At 44.8% G+C, this 11,240-nt stretch overlaps 1 protein-coding gene across 3 annotated transcripts in view; it reads left to right on the top strand.

Annotated features, from left to right (window-relative positions):
- Nucleotides 1–3,763: 3,763 nt before the first annotated feature.
- PPP4R2 (protein phosphatase 4 regulatory subunit 2) overlaps nt 3,764–11,240 on the top strand; it is a 34,225-nt gene continuing 26,748 nt past the window's right edge. The window contains exons 1-3 of one of the 3 annotated variants that reach the window (XM_065687226.1): nt 3,764–3,859; nt 5,600–5,796; nt 7,187–7,268. In XM_065687226.1, the coding sequence (XP_065543298.1) occupies nt 7,267–7,268 (2 nt within the window). In that variant the 5' untranslated portion in view covers nt 3,764–3,859; nt 5,600–5,796; nt 7,187–7,266. Of the gene's footprint in view, nt 3,900–5,599; nt 5,797–6,343; nt 6,450–7,186; nt 7,269–11,240 lie in introns of those variants that run through there. The other 2 variants (XM_065687227.1, XM_065687225.1) reach the window with 2 other exon arrangements.

Here is an 11,240-nt window from a genome sequence, read left to right as displayed (position 1 = left end):
GAGGTAACTTCTCTGTATGTTCTTTGACATTCAGAGCTGGGAATAAAGTACAACTAACTGAGGAAAAAGTGAAGACTTTTAGTACTGTGATAAATCTTGACGTTACCAGCTTCAGCACAAACTGTCGATCATTTTGATTTAAAATAATTTCCTTCCCACTGCTTTAAGAAGAGATTCCTCTCCCAAGAATGTAACCATAAAGGAGCCAACTGTCAGAGAATGTTCTGCTCCTCTCTATTAGATACAAACATGATGCCATGAAAGGGACACCAAATACCACCCCCCCTGAGGTTTTATGGCACCGGTGCATGGGCTGTCCCCAGCAGAGGCTGGACTGTTCTCCCAGTGTGCTTATGGGGCCAGTGCACATCCACACTGGGATCTATGCAGAGGACAAGCTTCCACTGGCATGAGATAAGGAATTGCTGTTTGTGCTTCCAAAGAAATAGCAATGTTTGGAAATTTTTCTTTCATCTCTGCTCAGACTAAAACCCAAACTGTCAACACTTCCTTTGAAATGAAAATTGAGACAAAACACCAAGATGAGAATGGCCATTTAAGATTAACAAAGCACTTGGCTGTGTTTTCTTTTGAAGTAAGATGTTTTGATTTCTACATTTCTATAAATAAATCATAATTGCTTTTATTTGAAAATACCGTATAGTCCAACAATGTGCAATGGTGTCTTAGAACCAACCCATTTTGGTCATACTGAAATAATGATGCTGAAAAGACGCGGCTCTTTTTCTAAAGAATAAAGTGGCATCAGTTGACCTCTTCCTGCAGAAACATCCTTCCCAAACCTTTCTGGAAGTGGTTAATTCCCCGCTGTGGTGGTTAGACCAGTGCAAGGCAGGTGCCCTCGCAGAGTACACGCCTTTAAGCAAAGCTCTCCCACCTCTTCAGCTCAGAGCTGCTAAAGGGCAGCTTGTTTTGAATATTGGCTTCCTCACACCTGGGTCTCCAGGAGGGAAAACAAGTCTGGTTTTAATGTGAATGATCCTGCATTTTGTCAAGCAGTCGACATGAAGCTTTCTGTCCTGGGGATGCATGCGAGGAAGGTGTGAGAAAACAGCTTGGGAAGGAAACTGCAAACCTGGTTTGCCATGGGCTCAGACTGATGCAAGCAAACATGTGGGGACTTGACTTGAGCTGGACTCATGTTGTACATGTGACCTGGACCTGCTCTCTTTGAAAAGTCTCAAAGTGTCTTGCAGAGGCTTGAAAACAAATATAAAATGTAAACCTGAACAAGGCTTTGTGTAAGTTCAGTGCAAGAAGAAAAACTCACTCTGGATTGTCAGTTTCTCCTCGTTCTTTAGTTAAATGTTCAAACCCACCACATCTCTCCAAACAAGGTGATTGTTTTCACTGTTGATTCTCAGTAAATACTCTACCAGCGGCATTAGGAACTGACACCAAATGAAATCATACTCTCTGTGCATGTTATTACAAGGTGTGCCAAATACCTTACAAAAAAGAGTAATTATCATTCCTGTTTCATTAATGAAGAAGCACAGGATGACTGCCTAACCCATTTGCTGGAGATCACACAACACATCAATGAAGATGCCTATGAGCTTTTTTGTATTCTAGGGTTGTATTTAAATGTTTCTCCTTTGAAAATGGAAGGAAAAGATCATTTGCTGTGAACTGAAATATGATTCAGTTAGTTAAGGGGATGTGGGTTTCAAAATATGCAAACCTCCCCCAAGCTGAGCTCCATCCTGAAATGCATGTGAAATAATCCTCGTTACCACAAAAATACGCAAGTCATTCATGTGCTTTCTTTGCTTTATTTCCATAGAAATAATTATGGGTTTTATTTTGTTCCTGCTCCAGAGGATGTGGTTCTCGTTTCCTCAGAAATAGGTAGATATTATTTGTGTATCTCTAAACATTTTCCCTGAAACAAAAAACACAAAAGACAACACCACACCCAAAAGAACCGTGTTTTCATTAAATCTACCTCTGTCATTGAATTTCCAGGACCTCTTCATGTTCAATGTTTGCCTTCCCTCCCCCCCCCCCAAATAATGTGATTTAAAATGTCTTTCCTACAGAAAACAAAAAGCTTTCAGAGGTCTGTTATTTGGTCTTTTTTCCTCTAATAGGAGGAGGAAGAGAGAGAGGGGGCTGGAAAATGGAAAGTGCTTTCTCTTATTGCTTCTCCTGTGCTAGGAGGGCAGGAGATCAGAAGATAGGGAATGTGGCTTTAGTGTGTATTTTCTGTAAGTTGGGAAATGACATTTTTAATAATGAAAGATTCCTGTCTCCCTGAAATACTTTTTCAGTGCAAACAGAGAATGGCTGGTAGATGCATGTGCACATTCTCCATCAGTGACCAGTATCAAAAAGAAGACTTCAAGAAAGAGAAGGAAATAAGAGTTTCTGGTGTGTCAGTGCCCACAGGGATGTGAAGGCACATCAAACTAAAACTGATCAGAAGCATTGCTTTCCGCAGTCTGCTGCTACGTGCAAAAAACAGTCATATTATTGTCTTTTGTTTTCAATGATTGTCAGTGTTTTGTCATTTGAATTAAAAGGTATTTGTAACCAGCGCATTAACATTTTGTCTCTCCCAGAAGTTTTGCCTTTGGCTGGCTAATAAGGAAGCCGGCATGAGCCCACGGCAAGCGAGGGCTGAATTAAGTTTATGGCTGAGTGGTAGATGTAACCCAGCTGTTTCTTATTCGTCAGTCATGTACCTGTGTGAACTATAAAATGCTGTCATCTTTTAGATGTAGGAAAGATTTGCCACCTAGTCTGACTAGATGAGAAGAATTAGGAAAGCTTCTCAGCAATGAAAAGTCAATGTTAACATATAGTTGGTTCACTTCTTGTAGATTCTGCCAAACTATGAAACAAAGATCTTCCTTCAGCCCCAAGGTAGCACAGTGATAATTTATTTGATGTATGACAGCTGTGTGATAAATGCTACTCTTCAGAAAATAAAAGTTCACTTATAATAAGAAATAAAAGTGTCGGAATGAAACCAGAGACATTTCCTATCAGGTAAATCCTGTGGAAACTGCCCTGTTAGCTGATATCTCACTTTTAGAGACCAGCCGTGTCCTCCAGTGGCTTTTACCCACCCTTGGAGCAGGCTCTGCGTGACTGAGCAGCGCCAGGGAAATGTGGAACTTGTCAATAGCAAAGGTGCAGAAAGCCAGAGGGCTGCAAGCACACACACCGCACTATGCAGCATTAGCACCAAACCTCACCTGAAGCTTGCTGAGTGCAAAGAAATGGCTCTAAAGCACTTAATGAATCGGTTGAGTTTCTTTAATTCGATTACAAACTGTGGCATTAGTTTTCTATTTCTCCCTAGAATGTAGCACACGAATTTAGAAAGAGTGTATTTCTTTCTTTCTCCTGCAACTTGCCTTTTTAGTGGAGAAATGCTTTGTTGTCCCAGTTTTCAACTGTAACTCCAGGTATCTTAGAAACAACTGCGTTTGTTTTTTGTTTTAAAGGAACAGGCTAACAATACAACTTTTCAAATTGATAAGTAAGAGCTTTATTTAGTTGGTGTTGGTGACACCTGTAAATGGAATGGGATATTGTTAAGGATGATTGAATTTGCTCTCCTAGAGTTTTTAGAGTGGGATACGTAACTGTACTAGACATGAATATGCATGTTTCTGTCTCTCTAAGCTTGTTTTGGCTGGTGGGATTCTTTAAGACCAGTCATGCTGGGAAATGCAGTTCCTCAGGAGGAGCTGAAAACTGAGAGCATGTGACCAGCTCTGAGAATTATTACAAAGAGCAAGCGGGGCTGGGATATCCCCTTGCTGCCAGGGAAATGTGGTCAGCTGGGCTGTAGAAGTCATTTAAGAGAAGCTCTGCTCTAGGAAAGGTATGGTCTCTGCTCCTCTGTTTTGCTGAGGGTTGCAAAGGTAAGCTAGTATTTTTGTTATTTCAAATGGACTTTGATACCTCTTTTAAAACAATAAAGTGGACTTCAAGGAAAAGCCTGTAGTCTGAATTGCACTGCCCTTTTCAACTGCTGGTTTATCTGCATACGGGCCTCAGTGCTTCTGTTTTCAGCCCAGTATACACTGCTTGCTTTGAAACCCTGTCCCATCCTCTTCCAGCTCTTCTCACAACACAGCTTTTTTTCTGTGTTGAAGAGATTTTTCACTTGCTTGCCATGTCGAGTGTTATTGTCTCATTATAAAAGCAGACTAGCATAGCTTCAGTTAGGAGAAATGTCTTTTACTGTAAAGGTACATGTGCTGCAGAGGGCTTGAGGCAGGGAGAGTCATGGTATAGCACAGCTGCAAGGGTAAGATGGCCAGTAATGACCACTGTTAACAGTGTCCATGTCTCTATGATGAACAGATTGGTCAGAAGCAAAACAGCAGCTAAATTCACTATGGTTTTAATGCCATCTCATGCACAAGTTTGCTGGGTTTTATTTTGTTCCTTCCCTACAGGTTTGGGCAAGTTGTACCTTGGCCCCTCTCCCATAACGTCAGTTTGTTAGCTCACGCTGATGCTTTTCCCTCCTCTTGTTGACCCGCAGAGGCAGAGGAGTGGAGGAGGTTCATTAGTTCCCCTCTGCCCTCACAGAGAACACAGAAATTTCCTTGTAAAATCTGCTTATTGTAACAAAGGCTTTCATAGTAGTGTGAAAGAAATGTTTTGTATAGGGCATCTGTAGATATGAAGCCTTAAATATCCCTAATAGGATAATGTAAACTTCAAACTGTCAGAGACTTGAAAGGTTCTTACTATTATAAGCCATACATTTTCTTAAATACAAATTCTTCCCTGTGAGGGTGCTGAGGCGCTGGCACAGGCTGCCCAGAGAAGCTGTGGCTGCCCCATCCCTGGCAGTGTTCAAGGCCAGGCTGGACAGGGCTTGGAGCAACCTGGTCTAGTGGAAGGTGTCCCTGCCCATGGCAGGGGGTTGGAACTGGTAAGGTCTCTTCCAGCCCAAAGCATCCTATGATTCTATGAAAAGTCAGTGTTTCTGTGTGATGCAGTTGCCAGTGAAGACCATTACTTGCACAACTTCTGGATTATCTCCTGCATGATAAAATCAACACCAGGGGTCAGAGAAAGCAGCTTGCAGCACAGGACTGCTTGCTATGGGTACCAAGTCGGTCTCGCAGCTATTTGGGATGGTCCACAAACTGTGTCACTGACATTAGGCAGCATTTCTAAGAAACATAGCAATGTTGGAGGTTCTCTGTTGTCAAGGTGGTGCTTGGAGAGTGTAGTACAGCTGCTGATACCGCTCTCTTTGCTAGCTCCCCTGCAATGGTAGCGCTGAGTCTGTTTCTGCTGTGCGCAGTTGACCACCCTTGCTGCCATCAGCCCTGTGCTCTGCCAGGCCAGCCCCAGCCCTGAGCGCAGCGGGATGTGCCTGCAGGGGAGCACGGACACCTCTGGGCACAGGGCTGCTCGCAAGCGCAGGCCTCGGGAGGAGGCCGGGACACGATCCAGGGCTATATCGGCATTTTACCTAATAGTGAATCACCGCAGATGTGCCAGATCACGTATGCCTGGAGTAACAGCTGGCATCGATATCTGGCTACGTTATTTACAACTTCTTCTTCTGTATTAAATCACCATTTTCCTCTCCTTACAGGAACAGCCACGGCATGTCCCTCACCCTACTGGAGCGTGTGGGGTGGACAAGGTGTATGTGTTCGGCTGGCTTCTGCTTACCCCCTTTATGCCGGGCTCCCCGCATCCCGCTGAGGTGGTGACGAGACGCTGCTTGGACTTCACCTCCTCTTAGCCAGGAGGGCACAGGGTGGTGGAAGGGCTCATCCCTGAACACAGGTACGGAGCGCAGCTGAGGGGCTTGATGAGCGGGAGGCAGGAAGGGTGAAGAAGGGAAAAAGCAGCTCATTCTTGACAGTAAAAGGGGGTCGGGCGTTACCTGCGCGCTGGAGGTGAGGGTGGGGTAGAGCAGCCGCCTCAGCCGGAGGCGGGAGGAGGAGGAAGGCGCAGGAGCTCCCTGAGGGGCCGCCGCCCCCGCCCGCCCCGCGGGGGAGCTCCGCGTTGCCGGCCGCTCCACGCAGGACCCGCGGAGGACCGCGCGTGCGGAGGTCGGGAGCCGCCGCGCTGAGGAGGCGCGGGGAGAGCGAGCGGCGGCGGCGGAACGCGAACACTGCAGCCCGGGGCCGCCCAACGGAGCCGCGCCCGCCTCCTCCCGCCCGGTTCCTCCCTCGGAGCCGCCCCGCGGCCCCGCCCTCCCGCGCGCCCCCGCCCCCCGGCGAGAGGGAGGGAGGGCTGTCGGGGCCGCGCACGGAGACGGCGCGGGCGCCATGTTGGAGGGTTGCTGAGCCCGGGGTCTCTGTGTGTGCGCGGCGCCCGCAGCCCGGTTCCTGCGCGGGGCGGGGGGGGGGGGCTGGAGGAGGGGAGCAGCGCGCAGCGGGGGGAGACACCCAGGCGGATCATGGACATCGAGAGGCTGCAGGAGGCTCTGAAAGGTGGTGCCGGGGGTTGCGGCGGGTGGGGGGAGCCGTGTCCCCACGCTGAGGGAGGCAGGGGCTCCTCGCAGCGCAGACCCTCTTGTGTGCGGGGAGCCGCAGCTCCCCGCCGCCGGCGGACGAGGGTCGGGGCGCCCGTGCTGTGGGGAAGGGGCTGCTCGCGTAGGAGGGAAACGGGTCCCGCAGAGCGGCGAGAGGCCTGGGGGGCTCCCGGTGGGGCAGGGGAGCGGTGAACCCCTGGTCCGCGCTGCCCTGGTGCTCCCCCCGGGCTCGCTCGGGGCTGCGTGAGGGGGAGCAGCGCAGGGAGGTTGGTGACCCCAGCGCCGCCCCTGCCTCCTGCAGGCCCGGGGCTCCTCTCGGCTGCTGCCCTCTTGGCCCCCGCGAGCCTGCCTGCCTTCCGTCCCCGGCCCTCGCCCCGACCTGCTCTTCTCCTGCCTCCCCAGCCCGCTTCTGTGCTAGCTTGCCTTGTTGGATGCAGCCTGAGGACACCAGGCTCCTTCTCTGTTGTAGCTGCTCACAAGAAGTTGCAAATCAACTTTTGCTAGTCAGATGCATGTTTCTCCACATGACAATATTAAGTGTTTTACAGGGCTGGGGAGCTGGTGGAGCTCTTGGGAACAACTGAAGTATTGTGAAAGCATGGAAATAATTTTGTGGAAACTGTACTGATCGCTTAGATAACTATTTTTAATTTCTGTTCTATTTTCTTTTACCATTCTTTTGTGTCATACCAACAGATTTTGAGAAGAGAGGGAAGAAGGAAGTGTGTCCAATACTGGATCAGTTTCTTTGTCATGTTGCTAAGACTGGAGAGACGATGTAAGTGTGACTCTTGGCAATCTTCAGCTGTCCCTTAGAACACTTCTGCATTCTAAGTCAGTGGGATGCTACCTGGCTTCTCTTTTTGCCTGTATATGGCTTCCACGAGCTGAACAAGCTTGCCTTAGTTCCCATTTAATTTTGGATGGAGTAGTTTTTTAGCTAGTAGCTTTATCTGACAGGGTTTGCGTAGCTTTGTTCAGGGGGCTCTCTCAGGTCTTCTTGTCCTACTCAGTACAGGAAGCCTGTTGCTCTGTACATTTTATATGACATCTGGGGGTTTTTAAGCGGAAAGTTTAGCTCACTGTGGTAGTGTCTGTTGTATACTGTTGCAGTATCTGCTGTATACAGTATCTAATAGCTTTATTTACATAAAGATACGAATGGCTTAGATTATTTCTTTCCAGGCTTTGTACACCACGCTGCGTGGTGATTGCATCCAAGTGCTTCTGATGAGGAGGGGACAGCCAGTAGGTGCGTTCTGCAGAGGCGATCTGTGGGAGCTGCTCTGTGTTTCCATAGTCTTCCGTTTTCCAGCTCGCAGGAGTTTTGCTTTTCCCGGGCTTCCTTTCGCAGCTCACGCTGGCGGGCTCCCGTCCGGAGGTGCGCTGTGGCTGGAAGCAGCCGTGCTCCTTGTCAAGGATGAGCGCTGGTGCTGCGCCGGGTGACTTCCTTGGTGGATCACTATTTGGCAGGAAGGGGAAAGGCTTCCCTGGGTGCGTTGCTATAGAGTTGCTCACTTTCTGGCTCCCAGGCTGTCTCCTTGTTTTTGAGGCCTAGTGCCAGACTACAGGCTTCTGCAGGAGATACGTGCTTTTACCAGTGTTTTGTTAGCAACCAGTGACTGCAGGGGCTTGGTTTGTGTTTCTAGAATCCCTCTGACTTGTAAAAGGTTTGTAGCTTTTGGTGCGTGTGGTTTTTCTTTTTATTAATCTTTCTGCAGCTTGCTGGTACTGCTTGAATTAATGATTTTGAAAGAAAAACAAGTTCTGAAATGTACTTTGCCCTTTGAAGAGAAGGCATTGGCTCAGCAGAAACACATAATGTTTAATATTTTGATGATTTTAGAATGGGCTCACTACGGTGTATTTTTGCTGTATAATATGTTTAAAGTATTTTCCCTTTTCTAAAGTATTTCTTCAGGCTATTTGTATTGTTCTTGCCACTATTACATGTATTTCAAAGTAATTAAAAAAAGTGATTGTATAGGGGCAGGTTCTCGGGAAGATGTGAAACTTGGAGAATGAACAGACTCCTGACTTTTTTTCCATTTAGGAAATCTAGGTTATTATTAATGTTTATTGATTATTAGAAGCTATTACTTAAACCAAACCTGGCAGCTCTTACCTGGAACCTCATGGAGACCCTGGTTGCGTACATTGCCATGGTTTTCTTTGGCTTTTTTTTTTTCTCTCAAGTCTGCGACTTGGAAAGAATGCTCTTCAGTGTTCTTGAACCTTTCCATTATATTACATAGTTTAAGAACTGTAGTAAACTGATTGCTTTGGAATGAGAAGATGAAATCTAAAATAATACTTTGTAGAGACATTTCTTAGGACTTTTATGAAGTTCAGAGCTCAGTTTCTCAAAAAAAATATGCTGAAGTCGGGGGTTGTGCAAACACAAATGGTTTGCAGACTTATTTATTGGAAAACAATGGATCATACTCAGTCACAGGCTGTTCCTGAAGTAACAAACAAAAAGTACCCATTTGAGGACCAAGGCAAATAAGGACAAGTGAGATGTGAAGTATTTTTTGCTTTGAGTTGTTGCTGTTTCTAGCAGTTACACAGTTTTTTTCAGCTTTTGAACTTAGTGGATGGCAAATGCTGATTTTATTTATTTTAAAGATGATCTGCTGCAGTTCATGTGTTAAATGTAGATTGTTCTCACTTCCCCATCCCATTTCTTCTGCACATAGTTGTAGCAGGTCTTGTAAGCAATTAGTAAACTTAGTTTGAAAGGGTGTAATGGAGTAAATTAAAATGACTTTTAAGGCTCTCATCAAACCATGACCTTGGCATTCTTAGGTTGCTTAACAGATTGAAAGAAGAGGCTCATCTGAGGCTGTTGGGTACCTCCCTGCCCCCATTTGTTTCAATGTGCTTATTCATCCGAGTGAGTTATGAACAGGTAGATGCAGGTTTAGGTTAGGCTGTAATTTTACTAGTATTTATTTCTCTTGGCAGCAGTCTTGGCTAATGCAGCTTTTGTGTCACTATTTCACTGGGGCTTGTTGAACTGTTTATGTAGCTGCTTGGTAACCAAGTGTAGGGAACTGCTCACAGTTGAAGCTAACTTTGTTTTTGGCAGTGCTTAACAAGGTTCAGTTCATTGATCCAGCTTGTCTTGTTCCTGTAAACTGGTATGTCAAAGCCCAGTGTAGCTGCAGAGGTGGTGTAGGGGAGGAATAAAGGGTAAGAGTTGTATGAGCCAGCACTGCAACTATGATAAGGCTCTTCAGAGTGTGTCTTTATTGTAATTAGAAGTCTTCTTCATTTACAAGGAAGGCCTGGAATAAAAATGTTGCTAAATGTGGATACATTGCGAGCATAAATGTAATTGTGTTATCAGTACATTGCTGTAAAAGCCTGATCATGCAATCACATGTGTTAACTTCGTCTATTTGAAGTTTAAACTATCTTGTAAAAAGTTAACCATTCACTTAATGGTTTGCAAGATTATGGCTGTGTTTGCAAGAGCCAGTCTAAACTTCCCTTATTATTGGTGAACAGAAGCACAAGTTTGATTGCTTGGCTACTTCCAAGTGTTTTTGTTTCTTAACAGTTGCTATGGTAAGACTTAGCCTTAGGTGAAATATAGAGTTTATGGTTCAACCTCTTTTAATGTTGTGTTAAGTCTTAGGACTTTCACAAGTGATGTACTACTTAAGTGACTTAATGTTCTACTGAGAAGCTAAGGTGGAATTTCATTAGTGAGACCAGGTGTAGTTAGGGAAAATTGTTATAATCTCATTTTCTTTAGTTTGTTAAAGATCAATGTGACTGGGTAAAGTGAAGAGATAAAATTTGTTAGTCTTAATACTTAAAAGTGTCTGAAAGACCGTTTTAAAATAGGGCATGTTTCTGTCTTTTTTTTGCATAAGAAATCCACTTATCTATTTTTTTGTGAAGTAGATATGGCTTTAAGAGACAGTACAAAAGTTGCAGCACTAGAGCTGAAATGCAAAAATGAAATACGTTTTCTTCCAAAGAGGAATTATAGGATATGAGGATCAGTTATCAGTTGTGATCTTGTATTTAAAATCTGTTTTCTCTTATCTGTTAGGAAATTCTATTGGATTTAAAATCACTCTGCCCTTTCAATAGCAAAAGTGTTTTTAAACCATTTATTTAGGTACTGCACCAAGAAAATATAATTTATTGGGCTAGAAGGGAAAACTATAATTTTTCTTTGGTTCTATAGCTGAAAATAAAACTTTGTGTGGGGAAAGTAAAAAAAAAAAAAAAAAGTCAATTTTTTTCTGCTTCCCCCACTCCTGCCTTGGGGCTGCAATCTATCAAGCACAGTTTTGATGGCTTATTATAGTGGCAAGTGTAATATACATGCTTACTGACAGTGAAGTAGAAATAAGTAGTGGAGTACCAAAATCTGGAGAAAAATACAATTTATAGGCAAAAGTGATTAGGTGTAAGATAGTTCTAGGTAAACTATCTTACACCTAATCACTTTTGCCTATAACATAGAGTAGAGAACAGTGCCCTGGCCAGGATGTAATGTAGTTCTACCAGTTCTTGCCCTGAATGCAGTATAAACAGCCATTGAAATACATTTTGTTTTTATTTCTTTTAGTAGTAGGATTCTTTCGTCAGAGTTTCCCTGGAAGATCTGAAATACTAATTTGTGCCTCATCTAAGCCTGAAGACAGAAGTTGTCTTTTTGCTGCTTTCCTTGAGGACCAACTTAAATGCTTTTCTGTGTAGTTTCTTGAGTCAAGTTTAATACATGTCA

This window comes from Lathamus discolor, chromosome 7 (assembly GCF_037157495.1).
Source record: "Lathamus discolor isolate bLatDis1 chromosome 7, bLatDis1.hap1, whole genome shotgun sequence".
Taxonomy (NCBI): domain Eukaryota; kingdom Metazoa; phylum Chordata; class Aves; order Psittaciformes; family Psittacidae; genus Lathamus; species Lathamus discolor.
The sequence above is the reverse complement of the archived record's forward strand: the minus strand, read 5'-3'. Positions and strand labels throughout refer to the sequence as shown.